The following is a 16,835-nucleotide window of genomic DNA, read 5'->3' on the forward strand; positions in this document are numbered from 1 at the left end:
TTAATTATATTATTTGTTTTCCCTCCCCAACAGTTTATTGTTGTGCATCATTCCCTTCACGTACCAAGCGCGTCTGACACAGCTTGCCTCTTCCTATGATCTTCATACCTCTGAAACCTGTTGCCTTTCTGCCTTCATTCTTTTTATGTTCCCTTTTCCCACACTGAGGAAAAAATTGTGTGAATGGCATCTTTTTGATTTTTTTCTCCTTCTTCATTGGCATCTTTCTGACTTTTTCTCCTTCTTCGTTGAACAAATAGAAAGTATTTTCACTTGCACCTTTGTGAGATATAGTTTCTTCAGTAGTGAAAAGAAATTCTGCAACTTGCTCAATATGTTATGTTGATTCAAAATAATCCAGTATTTGTATTGCTTCTTTGAGTCTAGTATTTTGTTTTATTTAGATTTGGGATGAGGGCCATTTAGCCCTGCAGATCTTGTTAGACAACAACTCCCATCATCCCTGACCACACTGTCCGAAGCTGATGGGAGATGGAGTCCAACGCCATCTGGAGAGCCAGACGGTCCTCATCTACAATAGAGGTGTTAAACTTTTTCATATATGCAACATTTTGTTGAAAACACATTTTTGGTGCAACTCCTCATTTTCCACCCATTCTAGTTATAGAGCAGAGGAGACTTCTTGGCTTCACAGGCCTGATCTTTAGCAGGGCTGGGGTTGCAGGCTGAATTTGACTGGTGGGTGGAGCCATCCATCCATCACCTGTCACTACCATCATGTTACTCAATACATTGAAGTGCCAGTTGGCAGCACCCGCAAAGCTCGTCAACCAAGCTCCACTCCTATAAGCCCTCATCTGATGCCATGTCAGTTGGCCAAATGGAGAGGACTAGTGTGCCAAATTTGTCTCACTAGCTAAAGGTTTCTCACCCCTGGTTTGTAGGACAACACTTGTTTAAATATGCAGAACATTTTATTTACTCCTATGTTCCTGTAACATCTGCCTAAACAGGTGTACTTGGTGTTAAAATCCCCGCGACGGGGTGAGTTCCCGTTGCTCAGTCCCAGCTCCTGCCAACCTAGCAGTGGTACCTCGGTTTACAACCACAATTGGTTCCGGAAGTCTGTACTTAACCTGAAACGTACTTAACCTGAAGCGAACTTCCCCATTGAAAGTAATGGAAAGTGGATTAATCCGTTCCAGACGGTCCGCGGAGTACTTAAACTGAAGCGTACTTAACCTGAAGCGAACTTTCCCATTGAAAGTAATGGAAAGTGGATTAATCCGTTCCAGATAGGCCCGCGGTGTTTTTAAACCGAGGTGGTTGTAAACCGGGGTATGACTGTAGATAAATACCCTCTGGCAGGAGGGTAAATGCCATTTCTGTGCTCTGCTCTGGTTCACGAGAAGTGGCTTAGTCATGCTGGCCACATGACCAGGAAGCTGTACGCCGGCTCCCTCGGCCAGTAAAGCGAGATGAGTGCCGCAACCCCAGAGTCGTCCGCAACTGGACTTAATAGTCAGGGGTCCCTTTACCTTTATGAAAAGTAAGGATACTTACTCGCAGGTAAGAGTGCAAAGGATTGCAATGTCATACACGCTTCTAGTGAATAGGCCATAGCGAATGAAGATTTTATTCTGGCTAGACATGTATGCACCCTTAAGGGTCTATCAGACATAATAGGAATACAGAAGGCACATTTAAAAACATTCATATTTTCTCTACTTTTCATACTATTGCTGTCTTTAACTATTTTGTTGTGATTCTATAAGTAACACTATATACTGTTTAGTATGTATCAAATTATTTTAAACCACTGTTTGTGTCCTGGTAAATCTGATTCCATAATTTTGTTTTTATATTCCCTTCAAGAGTATTGCATTCTTATGTGGGGTATTGGCGGGTTGTTGTTTTTTTATAAAAAAAATCAGCTCCTAGTTAACAGAATTGCAGGTGTTTTGGAAACAGTGAAAGTTGATCATGTATTTTGATTGGCATGTATTTTTTACTCAAGCTAATGGTTAAGCATGTGTTTTATGAGCTGAAATGATGTTCACAGCCAGAGCTGTATTATGCACAGAAAAGGCTGTAGGTGTTGGAACTTTTTTTATCATGTAATACGTTGTGCTGGATTGATTAATTAGTCTTTTTTGCAGAAAAACTTGCACCTTGGAATCATTTCTCTGTGTGCAAATGCACACAAGCATTCACATGGGTGAGAAATACCTAAACAAGTTAAAAGAAATTTATAGTGCACACATTTGGCTTGGAGGCATCATAGCAATTTCCATAAGCATTAAACATAGAAATGTGGCCTCCTGTACTATTTAGTTATCGTAAGTTTACGACAGGATAACAAATCTTGAAATCAATGCTATCTGTACACTATTATACACTACCTCCCCAGCATTTTTCCAATAGCTTTAACCTGTTAAGTTTATTGTTAAGAATAATTGTTCTTCAAAGGAAGTCTAAACGTTTTCTGAGATATATGGTTAAACTGAACTCTGGCATTGAAACGCAACTCGGGGTTTGTCCACACTTTTGCTTGCCCTGTGCTTAGAAAGCACAGGCCCAAGTGGTTTTCCACTTGTCCCCTGTTGATGATGATAATAATAATAATAATAATAATAATAATAATAATAATAATAATAATACTGTAATAATAATAATTTATTTGTACTCTGCCCATCTGTCTGGGTTTCCTCATCTGTCTGGGTTCCAATATATATAAAAACATAATAAAACATTACACATTAAAAAGCTTCCCAATACAGGGCTGCCTTCAGGTGTCTTCTAAAGGTGATTAAAGGTAAAGGTAAAGGGATCCCTGACCATTAGGTACAGCCGTGACCGACCAGGGCCGGCTCGCCCATTGATCCTAGTGGCGCCATGCACCAGGGCGCCTGGGGGCTGAGAGGGCGCAGAGGGGCACAGAGGGGCGCCCCAGCAAGTGGGGGAGCTGCGCGGCGGCCTCCCTTTTCCGCTCTGCAGCGCCCACCTTTTGTCGCTTGCCGCTGCTGCTGCCTGGTCCGGCGCCGCTCCGACTCCGCCTCGGGCCGGCTGGAAGCGCGCGTAAAAGGCGACCAGCTGCGTGCCCGGCCCAGCTCCGGCTCCTGCCGCGATGGCGGCAGCGGCTCCGGCTGCGCTGCTGCCGATGCCGCAGTAGAGCCCCATGAGCAAGACGCCCTGCACCGGCAGCGAGGCCACGGGCACCGCCGAGCTGTCGGGCCCCGCTAGCGCCTCGCCCAGCAGCTTAGCCAGCGGCGCAAGGCCACAAAGGCATCCCTGCCGAGCCCCACGCAGCTCCCGCCGCCGCCAAGCTGGAAGGACTGGGGGGGTCCAACTCTGGGAAAGGGGGGGGGCGCCGAAGGGATCTTTGTACCAGGGCGCCGGGTATGCTTAAGACGGCCCTGTGACCGACTCTGGGGTTGCGGCGCTCATCTCGCATTCTTGGCCGAGGGAGCCGGCGTACAGCTTCCAGGTCATGTGGCCAGCATAACTAAGCCGCTTCTGGCGAACCAGAGCAGCGCACGGAAACGCCGTTTACCTTCCCGCCGGAGCGGTACCTATATATCTACTTGCACTTTGACGTGCTTTCGAACTGCTAGGTTGGCAGGATCTAAAGGTGATATAGTTACTCATCACCTTCTAGGTTTGGGTCCGAGCAGTTTCCTTTGGAAAACCCACTCTTTTCACACTAAATTGGAACAAATGGCAATCTATGGAAAACCTGGTTGCTGTTTGTTCCAGTTCAGTGCTGAAGAACAGCTTTCCCTGAGGGAAGGCATCAGGGCAAATGGAAGTGTGGATAATCCCTCAGTTCACTTCCTTGGGGCTATACTTCCCAGGATCAGAGGGAGGGATGATTCTCATGTCACTTGGTTGAGATAACACACATATTGAGTCCCCTACGTGTGTTCACACAGATGTGGGCCTACTCCCAGGTGTGTTGGCTCTTATCTTTAGGAGGCCAAAGATTCTGTCATTCACTGGTGGCAGGGTTATGAATAACACCTGCCTGTTGGTCAGAGTCGGTGGCGGTCTATATACAACCGAAAATCAATTCATATTTAACGAAGGAAATGAACCAGTGGTGGGGAACTGGATACAACCTGTGACCTCACCTGCAAGCCATATGGACAGGTAGGTAGGTCAGCTCACCTGTCAGTCACCTGTTGTCATTATGATACCAACTTCAAAGGGACTTGCTGTCAGCACCAAGCAGCATTACTTGCCAAGGAACAATCTGGAGCACACTTCAGACTCCTGAATAATCCTTTGCAACAGCACCTTTACCTGCTGCACACCGGCATCAGGTGTGGGGCAGCCGGGCAGGTGCGCATAGTTTGATGAAAACAGACTTGTGGGCCAAATTAGAATCCCTGCCAGGCCTCGTTACGCCCACAGGGCAGATATTCCCCATCACTGCACTAAACCAAACCTAGTTACAGGTAGGTAGCCGTGTTGGTCTGAGTCGAAGCAAAATAAAAAAATCCTTCAGTAGCACCTTAAAGACCAACTAAGTTTTTATTTGGGTATGAGCTTTCGTGTGCATGCACACAGATTTGTTATCCTGTGTGCATGCTATCTGACGAAGTGTGCATGCACACAAAAGCTCATACCAAAATAAAAACTTACCGTAGTTGGTCTTTAAGGTGCTACTGAAGGAATTTTTTTTATTTTGCTAAATCAAACCGTCCTCAGAGCAGCATTACCTAGCTCATGGGTAGGCAAATAAGGCCCAGGAGCCGGAGCTGGCCCAATCACCTTCTAAATCCAGCCCGCGAACAGCCTGGGAATCAGCGTGTTTTTACATGATCAGAATATGTGCTTTTATTTAAAATGCGTCTCTGGGTTATTTGTGGGGCTTAGGAATTCATTCTCCCCCCCCCTCAAAAAAATATAGTCTGGCCTCCCACAAGGTCTGAGGGACAGTGGACCTGCCCCCTGCTGAAAAAGTTTGCTGACCCCTGACCTAGCTCATTCGAAGATGCACTGGTGGTTATTTGCTTAATGAGAAAAGAGCAGCCACAGAAGGATGAAATTCAAGTACCCCCTTTGCCGCTGAGAAAAAGCTAAGTTCAGCCTCCACAGAGTTTCTAGAAGTTGCACTTCTGGGTGGGGAATGAATGCAACTTATCTTTAGTGACTTACATGTATAGTCAATTGCTATTCTGCCCCAGCAAGGGGTTCTAGCGCAAGTGGGGTCTTGTGCTAGGCAAGGAGTCTGCATCCTATTCTATTCGCACCTGGAAGGTTCAGGAAGCAAAATCTGGTTAAAGAAAGGTCAAGTTCCCCCAGGCAAGGTCAGACAAAGCAGAGAGTAACCAAGATAACCGAGGTTGAAAGAAGCAGAGGTCAAAGCCCAAAAGGCAAAGAAGCACGATAAATAACACCCAGGATAGCTCCAGGTAGCATCTGGATTGAAAGGCAGATTTGAATGTTGCTGCAACAACAAACAAACCCAGACTGAGGGCTTATACACACTTTCCTTTCATCAGCTCTTTCCAAGAATGGTTCATGGTTTACAGCAGGCATCCCCAAACTGCGGCCCTCCAGATATTTTGGCCTACAACTCCCATGATTCCTAGCTAACAGGACCAGTGGTCAGGCATGATGGGAATTGTAGTCCAAAACATCTGGAGGGCTGAAGTTCGGGGGTGCCTGGTTTATAGCTTTGTGTCCAAGCACCCTTCTTTTTGCTCTGGAGCTTTCCCTGTGAAAATCTACTCTTGAAAGCTCAATTGGAGCAAACGTCCATTCTGCAGAAAACCCGAATTGCATAAATTATATAAATTATATAAAATCAATAACGGCAACAAACCCTGCTGAACAATACTCCATCCCAAGAGTATCTTCAGCAGTCTCAACTTTTGTAGCTGGAGTCAGTCCAGGCCCCGCCCTCCCAGACTAGGTGGGAAAAGGCCTGCAAGGCAGGGAGCAGGTCTTCTAAGACTCTTCCTACAATAGCCTTTACGTGAGCTGCCTGGCCTGAGGGCACTTAAGCCCTCCTGGCCAGAAGTAAATAGACTACAGTAGATTAAATCATCCCTACTCAGGTGAGAAGGAATGGCAGGTGAGAAGGAATGGCCCCCTCACTTCAGCTGGAGCTGGGCACACCTCCATTAGCTAAGGTTTCTATCTTAATTTCCAATCAGTGACAATTGCTCATTTGTTGGATTTTTGTTGTTGTTGTTTGAATGACAGGCTCTCAGCAACTGTAATAATAATAATATTAATATTAATATTAATAATATTAATAAATGTCCAGCCACTCTGGGCGGCTCCCAACAGAGCATTAAAAACACAATAAAAGATCAAACATTAAGAACTTCCCTATACGGGGCCGCCTTCAGGTGTCTTCTAAAAGTCAGATAGTTGTTTATTTCCTTGACATCTGATGGGAGGGCATTCCACAGGGAGGGCACCACTACCAAGAAGGCCCTCTGCCTGGTTCCCTGTAACCTCTCTTCTCGTAGTGAGGGAACCGCAAAAAGGCCCTCGGAGCTGGACCTCAGTGTCTGGACTGAATGATGGGGCATGGAGATGCTCCTTCAGACGCGGCGTTGTTGTTGTTGTTTAGTCGTTCAGTCATGTTCGACTCTTCGTGACCCCATGGACCAGAGCACACCAGGCACTCCTGTCTTGCACTGCCTCCCGCAGTTTGGTCAAACTCATGTTCGTAGCTTCGAGAACACTGTCCACCCATCTCATCCTCTGTCGTCCCCTTCTCCTTTTGCCCTCAATCTTTCCCAGCATCAGGGTCTTTTCCAGGGAGTCTTCTCTTCTCATGAGGTGGCCAAAGTATTGGAGCCTCAGCTTCACGATCTGTCCTTCCAGTGAGCACTCAGGGCTGATTTCCTTAAGAATGGATAGGTTTGATCTTCTTGCAGTCCATGGGACTCTCAAGAGTCTCCTCCAGCACTGTGCTTAATGCACAGGCCCGGCTCTAGGGGTAGTCTCGGTGGCGTGGGGCACCAGGGTGCCGGGCCAGCAGGCGGGCGCTGCGCTACGCGCTGCGCCCGCCCACCAGGTGATGTCCGCACCACGGTGCCAGGGCGCCCGATCTGCTTGAGACGGCCCTGTTAATGCATAAGGTGTCATGCACTAGAACACTATCTCACACTTGAATTTGTGGAACGTTCGCCAAACTGTTTGCCCACCACTGTATGAGGGGAAGTGGCTGCAATAAGGAACTGGGGTAAAAGGTTTTTCATTGCAATGACTGACCTTTAAGTTATGCACACTTCCAACACTACCATTTCTTGATACAGCTTCCGCCGTGATTTCAACAAGAGGGAAGTCAATACAGTTGCTAAGTATATCTGAAAGCTAAGATAATAAATGTAAGTTCATAGATGCAGCTATCAATTTTTTTAAATAAATTTGTTAGATTATAAAGAGCAACACTACCATTCTGGGAAGCTGTCCCAGAGCTGGCCTACCCCCTTTTTCGCTTGCTACTTCAAGAGGCTGCATAGATAATAGTGCTGCAAATCATCCTTTGCTCTGACGTTTTAATGGAAACAGAGAGAGCCATTAGGTTTTATATACGCACCAATGAACACGAGCATGTAATGCATTGTGCATTTATTTAAAAAACAACTGTCTGCTTTGTATACTTTCCTGCTCTGCTATTGTATCTCTTCCGGCCATCATGCATTTTATTTTTTTAAATGGCTAGAAATTTTCGTTTATAATTTTGTTTATAATTTTCTGATCATATTTCTACTTGTAATACGGGTGGTTATGTATTTTCTGCCTTTTATCCATGTTTGTATAGCTGCTGTTCTGAATCTCTTTCTTTCTTATTTGCATGTGTTCCATTTGATTTGATAATACTACATTTTACTTTTTGTTTAAATAGTGTTTAACGTATATATTGTAAATCACCCAGATAACTTTATGTTATGGGTCGGTACTCACATGTCATAAATAAATAAGCAAATCATATGTACTGTAACTTGATTTTAATTTGGTGGGGGCACACAATACTAGTTCTGGAAATTGGGTGGTTTCTCATTGCCTCCCAAATTTTATGCAGTGCCAGGAACCTTTAGCAGCACCCACTATCATTAATTTTGGAATTTGCAAACCTTTAATTGTGATTTGTAACCTTTTAAGTTTTACTGATTGTGCTGCCAGAAATTGAGTTTTGTGCTTAATGGGTACTGCATGATCTCAACCAAGGAGACTTGTCCTTTAATTTTATTTAACATTTCACTGACAAAGATGCAGGTATCCTCAAACACTTTACTCAAAGTTTAAACTTTGGATATGTAACAAATGCATGCCCTAAACCAGGCATAGATGCAACCTTGGCTCTCCAGATGTTTTGGAACTACAACTCCCATGATCCTTGATCCCTGGCCCTGTTAGCTAGGGATCATGGGAGTTGTAGTTCCAAAACATCTGGAGAGCCAAGGTTGCCTATGCCTGCCCTAAACTCATGAATCATTTTGATTATTCCAAAACAGGAAAAAAACATGTTCACTGTGATTTTTTTTATTTCAGTAGTCATTACTCCCTATCACCTCCTTCCAAAATAAATGTTTTTTAAAAAGTACCCAATCAATTTTCCTTTGTAATCTACTTGTTTCTTTGCAACAAGCTTGCTGAGGTTCTGTAGAAACTTGTAATGATCTTTATTTAAGTTAACAGGCACACATAGCTTAAATGCAACATGCTTTCACTGCTGAAAACCTATTGTTCCGTTAAAAACTTGATTCATTTCAGTAAATGTAGAAAATGCTGAAATGTACAAATGTACACTTCAAAAGATTTATGCTTTCAGAACTGGTGGTTGTGATGTTCTTTGCAAAGTTTTTCAGTTTTATATTTTAAACAAAAGCTATGTTTTGCATCTGATCCTGTATGTCCAAATTAGTCTTAAAATAAAAGAAATTAAGACTGCAATCCTAGCCCCAATTAACTGGGAGTAAGTCCCTTTGAATTCAATGGCAATTACTTCTGAGTAGATATAGAGGAGATATATCCTTGAACCATCCTGTGCAAGTTTATTCAAAAGTCAGTCCCTCCATGTTCTGTGTCCCATTTCCTTCTAGGTAAGTGTGGTTCGGATTGCAGCTTATTGACAAAGTCTGTTCAAAACTGAACACTTTTAATTGGTGCGGATTTCAATGGGAGGATCACTCAAATGGTTAAAAATTTGGGTTTTTAAAATTTTATTTACAGATTTATTAAACCACCCTTTCATAAAGGAAATAACAAGGCAGAAAAAACCTCTAAAGCAAAATAAACCAATATATCCATAAAAAACCATATTGAAACATCAATAAATACTGATTGGATTAGTGAAAGGAGCTGGCGCACCTTCCAGGGCTAGGAAAACGCCCTCCTGCCCTTAGGCATCTACGGTAGTGACAGGGATGGGTCAAGGAGTCTCCCTTCAGAGGAGTGCCTCCTTCAGAGGGAGTGCCATTCTGTCCAGTACATGCACCAGCCACCCTTACTGGAATTCAAGTTCAATTCAGAGAGTCAATTTTCCCTGTGATCTCTTTAAGAACTCTTGAGATGTTTGCCATGAAGACCCAGTGACATGCTAATTTGTGTTTCACCAATTTAGCTCTAGAACAGGCATCCCCAAACTTTGGCCCTCCAGATGTTTTGGACTACAGTTCCCATCTTCCCCGACCACTGGTCCTGTTAGCTAGGGATCATTGGAGTTGTAGGCCAAAACATCTGGAGGGCCGCAGTTTGGGGGTGCCTGCTCTATAACGTCACCCCTTGTTTGATGAAGTTCGTTAGATGCTCATTGTAGAATTACTAGTTGAGGCATGACTATCTATCAAACATCTTCAGCAGTGAAGGCTGATTCAAAGAATTACCGTAATTCACCACATTTTACAATCTGACTCCCTTTATCTGTTTTCCTGCTATTTGAATAAAAAAATCTTGTGTCTAATAGTTTCCTCATTCTTTTTCATTTGCTTTTTTATTCTTTTTCAATTTAAATGTGACCATATTGACTTCTGGACAGCTTTTCACTTATATATATATTTGAAACTAAGAACATCACGTTCCCAAGTCGTCTGACAGTTTATATCTTATCTTAGGTTCTGAGCACCACTCAGGATTAAGTCAAAGGTTGACTCCCCTTTTTGTCAGCCAAATGTGCATTTGTCAGATCAAGAAATATGGCCCTCTTTGTCATATCCTGACTATACATTTACCCAGTCAATGTGAGGGTTTGTTGATCACTCATTTTTACAATATTTCCAACCTTTGGCTGTGTCCCTCAGTTCTTTCTCCATCTTGAGATCCCCCTCCATATTTTGGTCAAGGGGGCACTGGAATATTCCAGTACAAAATTATTTTGAAGGGGTCTGGTGCTTCCACCCTCAGTGATTCTATCAAAGATATTGTTCGTATTAATTTCCTAAATTTGGGTCTCTTCTGTTCTTTTTGACATATAGAGCAGCTGCACCCCAGTTTATCCCTTTTTGCCATTGCTGGGGATTTTCTATTAAGATATAACAGTTATCTATATTAAATGCATAGATGGAACGTTGGTGGCACTGTGGGTTAAACCACAGAGCCTAGGGATTGCTGATCAGAAGGTCGGCGGTTCAAATCCCTGCGACGGGGTGAGCTCCCGTTGCTCGGTCCCAGCTCCTGCCAACCTAGCAGTTCGAAAGCACATCAAAGTGCAAGTAGATAAATAGGGACCGCTACAGCGGGAAGGTAAACGGCGTTTCCGTATGCTGCTCTGGTTCGCCAGAAGCAGCTTTGTCATGCTGGCCACATGACCTGGAAGCTGTACGTCGGCTCCCTCGGCCAATAATGCGAGATGAGCGCACAACCCCAGAGTCGGTCACAACTTAATGGTCAGGGGTCCCTTTACCTTTACCTTTACCTTTATATTAAATGCATAACCACTATTGTTTCACTGTGTATACTATTTCTGAAGTATTTCATTTATTCCTGGTCAGCCCAACAGAATCCCCCCATTTTTATTCAAATTTACTGAATTTTTCTTGTAACAGACAGGTGCAGAGCATTCTTTTAAGTACATGGAAATCTTTCATTTCACCATAGAGAATCTACTTTCCCAAGATCTATCCACTGGCCACAAAAAAGCCACATTGTGATGCATTCTGATAAACAGAGAAGGAGGGGCTTTTTAAAATGTGTTATTTATTTCAAAAGAGTGACAAATGGTCTTTAACTGTTTTTGCCATGTTTCATCTAGGCAATTTACAACTTTCACGTGATGTTTCTAGCATGGAAGACGTAGCTCTGGAGCTGTCAGAGACAGAGGACACGATTTCTGTTGGCAGCTGCTTTACCTCAGAGGACACCACAGAAGATTCAGGTGTTATGAGTTCCCCCTCTGATGTCGTCTCATTCGAGTCTCAGAATGACAGCGTGAGGTCAAGAGACAAGTCCATCGGGGCCCAGGAGACCTTGACCGAGATGGATTCCATGTATGTTGAACAGACGTGCTCTGGAAGGAATGCCTTCTCCAGTAGTGATGAATCTGGAATCGTTTCCCAAAGGTAAGTCTCATCTGTGAGGCAACTTAGAGGAGTGACGTCTGCTTATGCTAGTCTTTTGCAAACAAATTTTTGTTAACATCTTGTTGCTGTATCAGAAACCAACATCAATCTGGCACCTGAGGACTTATCCTAATCGAAAGGTTTGCATGCAAAGCAACCTATGATCATGTGTTCATAGCAAATTTTGGTACTGGTAATTGTCATTGTTACAGGGTTCTGCTTTTCAGGCTGAATTCCCCAATGAGTCTAATGCTGCAAGTCATCATGTATATTGTAATACACTCTGAGATGCCTTTTGAAGTTAATAGGGTAGGCAGATTTGTGTGTTTTTAGCTGAAGCAAATCATGCTCAGGTTTGGTATATTCTTCTTGTCCTTCATCTTTTGACCATGCCAAGCCCACCTGGAATGAACAGGCAGAAGCCAAAATGACAGTGCAGAATTCACTGTTGACCTCAAACCATTTTTGACTCTTGCTTAATCCCAATTTCAACTTGAAACAGTTTTATGTAGCTTATCCACAACAATAATTTCCACCAAATTTTCCAAAACATACATTAAGCTAACCGGCCTTTAAGTACTTCAACACATGCACAGCAAGACAGGCTGGACTTTTTAAAAATAAAAATCTAAAGATATCTAATGCCTTCAAGTTTTCAAAATGGCGCTGTCTATAGGACACATAACCATTCTTAATTAATATGTATTTATTGTGAGATTTATATCCTACCCCTCAAATACTCAGAGTGACTAACAGCAAATATCAATAAAATAACAAGTTAAAAACAGCAAATACGGATTTAAAAAAATAAATATGGCAGATGAAAGCAAATGACATAAGGGTTTGCCCATATAAGAACTTTAAGCCAGTCAGGAGGCCAGATGCCTGCCAGAATAAGTTTTAATCAAGCAGCAAAAAAACAACAACAAGCGGGAAGTGGGAAACAGTCTCCCGAAAGATGATGTACGGTACCATAAACAAGGCCAGCTTCTTGTGTAGCCTTGGTCAAAGCTGGGCCACAGAAAAGATATTCCTCAGCAGAATTTAAGAGAATGAGCAGATTGGCATTGCGAGGAGGTTAAATGCTTTGCAAACAAGTCCTGGAAATTTTAATGAGTTTCAAAAACATTTTATCAATACAAATTCACCTCATTCTCAGATATAGAAGCCTTAAACTAGTAAACACGTATGAAAATTAGAGCCAAACCTTATCAAAGAATAAAAACCACTGCAGAGAATTGTATTACAGTACATTCATAACATTTACTAGCAAATTGGAGCTTCAAGAAAATATTGGAGTGCTCCTGTTTTGAGTTTCCAGCAACTCTGCTCTGTTCCATCCTTTGTACTTTTCTGTTCCATTCCGTCCCCAAAACAATGTCAGTCAGCATTCCTTGACCATTGGGCATGCCCAGTCCTTACTGGGATGTTTTGGGGTTTTCTCCCTTAAGATTTTGTTCTTGTCTAAAGCTTTTTTGTACAAGTGGAAACCTTGCAGCTCCCCTAAGCTGGCTGATACCTTCCTCTTGTGTATGCAAGTTGCAATGGAGAACATTTGGTTATCAGGATGATACCTCCCACTGAACTGGATAGGCAGGTTTTTTGCCTCCTCTTTCAAGGAGAGGAGTTGTGACACACACACACACACACACACAGCCACCTTGCTTATGGTTGGGTTAAAGGTAAAGGTAAAGGGGACCCCTGACCATTAGGTCCAGTCGTGACCGACTCTGGGGTTGCGCGCTCATCTCGCATTATTGGCCGAGGGAGCCGGCATATAGCTTCCAGGTCATGTGGCCAGCATGACAAAGCCACTTCTGGCAAACCAGAGCAGCACATGGAAACGTATGGTTGGGTTAGGAAGGGTCATTTTTTACTATGTTAAAAAAAATGATTTGGGCATTTTCTGTGAGTTATTTTCTCTTTTCTGTTTTGTAGTGTCCTTTTCCCATGAGTGTGTCTGGGCATTTGAAGCCTGTTTGTTTTCCTTTATCCAGGTTCCTTTCCCTCTTCCTGCTTCCCTTTAATGTTAAAAAATGGATAGGTCCTCCCATATGGGTCAGGACAGTCACAAGTCAAAAAGCAGACATTTCTCAAGACATGAATCCAGGAGATTAGGGGGTGGATATCGTACTGATCTCCCAGAGCTAGCAGTTCCAGGATATATTTTCATTCCTCTTCACACTTTCATAGTTCTTGTTCTCCTCTTTGTCCTCCTGCAAAAAGCAAAAAAAAAAAAAGAGTCAAGGATTGCTCCTCAAGGCCCATTTGCTTTTGGAACACAGTGAACTCAAAGCCCTCTCATTTGGCTTGCTGTTGAGAATAACCCTCAAGTTTCTGCTCCTGAAGCTGAAATTTGCCCTTCAGTGGATCGGGGAAACTCTGTGGTGCTGACTCTCCTCCTTCCGAAGGGGTGGAAGCAGCAGCAACAGCAGCACCACTCGGAGAAGGAATTAGAGCAGGTGCAGCCATGCCCATTTGCCTCTTTCGAGTTGTGGCTCTTCTGGAACAAAGGTTCACCGTGTGACGTAATTATTTGCCAAACATATAGATGGGTTATCTAACACATGTATTCTGCATTGGTTCAACCACAGCACTCAAGTTCTGTTATATCGTCTGTGGAGCATAACAGCTTTGGTGGCAAATGGCATCTGTTAATGTTAATATTTATATGGCTTTTTATTTTTCTGGTGAACTTGAATGATCTCCGTGATCTTGTAAAGGAAACCAGTACAGTATTGCATAAGTGAAAATGTGACTTAGGTTGATGGGAACTTGCCTTTGGTCACTTGAGGTGACCAAGCAGATCGCCAATGAGGTGCACCGATGCAGATCCTAGCCACAGATCATGCTTTTAACAAGTGCTTTGCATAAGCTTTCAGCACTGTTTTCTTTCACGTTCTATTAGTGACCTTATTTCAAGTATTTCAGATTCATTCTTTTTGTATCACCTTTTATATAATTATAGCATCTACCCATAAATTGCCAATTGGACTTTCATTTGGCTTAACAGTAGCTTTTTGTAGTTTTCTTGTTCCCTTTTGACAAGTTCTCTCATAAGTTCTGCTCCTACGGCGTTGATTTGGCAAAGTGCTGTTTTAACCCATGCTTTTGCATATGGCTGACTGCAGTGGAGCAACAGTACATAGTGGCCTTGGTTTAACAAATGCAAAAGTCATTAATTTAGTGCCTTTGGGTCTTTGCTATAGTGTTTTATCGTGTTGTATTGGGTCTTTCATCTGTTACTTCAAGAAATTCCCGAGTGGTGTGATTTCAGCACCTTCTATTTTAGAGGGGGGAGTTCTTAAGTTTATCGTGTTGTTTCCTATACTGTATTAAAAAGAGTGTGTGAAAAAAGCCACTGGTAATAGTTTTCTGACCTGTAAAACACTATCAGGAAAAGGCCTTGTGTTTTACTTGAATGCAAGCCAGAGCAGCCCTGTCAGCAACAAAAAGGTCTAGAGGAGAAGGGAAAGGCTCCGGAGGAAAGTTATGGGTTTGTTTTTAAGTGTGCTGTGTAGGCTATTGCTAAATATGCTTGTGCAAAACATAGTATTTTGGTGCCACATGGCTTGTTGGAGTTGTGTTTCATTTAGGCTGGATCATGTGTAAGTACGTCACTATTTCGGTGTGCACGTTTGTCTGCCTTCATCCATCTATCCATCCATCCATAATCATTTTAAATTTTATGCCTTCAAAATCTATGTCTGTGTTTCCCTTCCACACTAGTTGGTGGTGCCTGATGTAGCCACACGGTTTGTTCTCGTCCCCTTCAGTTAGTATTTTACCACAAGTTCCAGAAAACTAAGGTCCGTTGTGAGCATCAATGCAAGCATTTATTATTTGTGCACAGGCACCTTTTTATTTTATAAGTGCAAGTTTTCCTAGTGTTCTAGATTTGCCCAAAACTGCAGGTTTTCATTTACCCGTCCTGACACACACCTTTTTATTTTTATTTTTATTGAAATGTATTTTCCATTATTCCAGATTTGCACAGTACTGCAAGAAACAGAAATGTGTGTCACTCCAAGTTTGGAGTCACTCACATCAAAGGCTGCTACCTCCCCTGCCCACTGTACAAAATTCAGCTGAGATATGTACATTTCCCATTGAAATTGTGTATATTGACTAGGAAATGTGCGCAATTCCCTCTTCATTGAGGCCTGGTGAATGTGCACAATAGCTGGTTGTTATGCACATTAACTGCTTAGCTTAGAGTCTCATGCACATTATTTCTACCCTGCTGCCAACATCTTGGGCAACAAGAAGGCAGTAGAGTTCTGTTTTCGTTTCTCTTCCCCTTAATTTATTTGGTTTCTCTTTTCCTCCCCTTTGGGCTTCGTTTTCTCCCTGACTGTCAGTTTCATGGGCTGAGCTTTGGACCCTCCTTTTTTATAACCCATTTTATAACACAAAACACAAAATGGCTGGAACAGTTTCATCTTCAGAATTGTGTCTGTCTGTGTAAGACCCAAGTTATACCAGAGGTAGCCAGTGTGGTGCACTGCAGGTGTTGTGTGACAACAGTTCCCGGCATCCCCTGTCACACGTCATGCAAGATGGGGAGTTAGAGTCTAGCAACATCTGTGTGGTTGAGCCGGCCAGCCAGAGCCGTTTCCCAGGCTGTTTGGCCGCTGTTGCATGCTGACAGCAGAGTGCAGGGTGAGGACAAAGCTGGACAAACTACCTCAGAAGGAGCATGATGTGTCTCCGACCAGAGGTACTACCCCTCCCTAATATGTGCACAGATTGATTTGGGGGTGGATTATGTTAATCTGGGTGTGAGCCAGTGACAAGTGAACTTGGTCAGGCAGAAAACAACATTTACAGAATTTAAGCATTTCAAAATACAGTACAGGAAAGCATTCTCTCTTGCACATTTTAATGAGACACTTTCAGGTCTTTGATAGGAGATTGAAGGCACAATCCTAACCATGCCTACTCAGAAGTAAATACTGTTGCATTTAGTGGGGTTTACTCCCAGGATTAAAAAGCAGAGACATCACCTTGCCTACAAAGGTCCGTATAGTTAAAGCTATGGTTTTCCCAGTAGTGATGTATGGAAGTGAGAGCTGGACCATGAAGAAGGCTGATCGCCGAAGAATTGATGCTTTTGAATTATGGTGCTGGAGGAGACTCTTGAGAGTCCCATGGACTGCAAGAAGATCAAACCTATCCATTGTGAAGGAAATCAGCCCTGAGTGCTCACTGGAAGGACAGATCCTGAAGCTGAGGCTCCAATACTTTGGCCACCTCATGAGAAGAGAAGACTCCCTGGAAAAGACCCTGATGTTGGCAAAGATTGAGGGCACAAGGAGAAGGGGATGACAGAGGACGAGATGGTTGGAC

General features: G+C 43.2%; 1 protein-coding gene across 13 annotated transcripts in view; it reads left to right on the forward strand.

The window, feature by feature from the left end:
* The window catches only part of COBL (cordon-bleu WH2 repeat protein), a 99,833-nt gene that overhangs the window by 72,818 nt on the left and 10,180 nt on the right, over positions 1 to 16,835 (forward strand). For all 13 annotated transcript variants that reach the window (XM_060282184.1, XM_035136100.2, XM_060282187.1 and 10 more), the window contains one exon: positions 11,180 to 11,486. In XM_060282184.1, the coding sequence (XP_060138167.1) occupies positions 11,180 to 11,486 (307 nt within the window). The remainder of the gene's footprint in view (positions 1 to 11,179; positions 11,487 to 16,835) is intronic.

This window comes from Zootoca vivipara, chromosome 13, assembly GCF_963506605.1.
Source record: "Zootoca vivipara chromosome 13, rZooViv1.1, whole genome shotgun sequence".
Classification (NCBI taxonomy): Eukaryota; Metazoa; Chordata; class Lepidosauria; order Squamata; family Lacertidae; genus Zootoca; species Zootoca vivipara.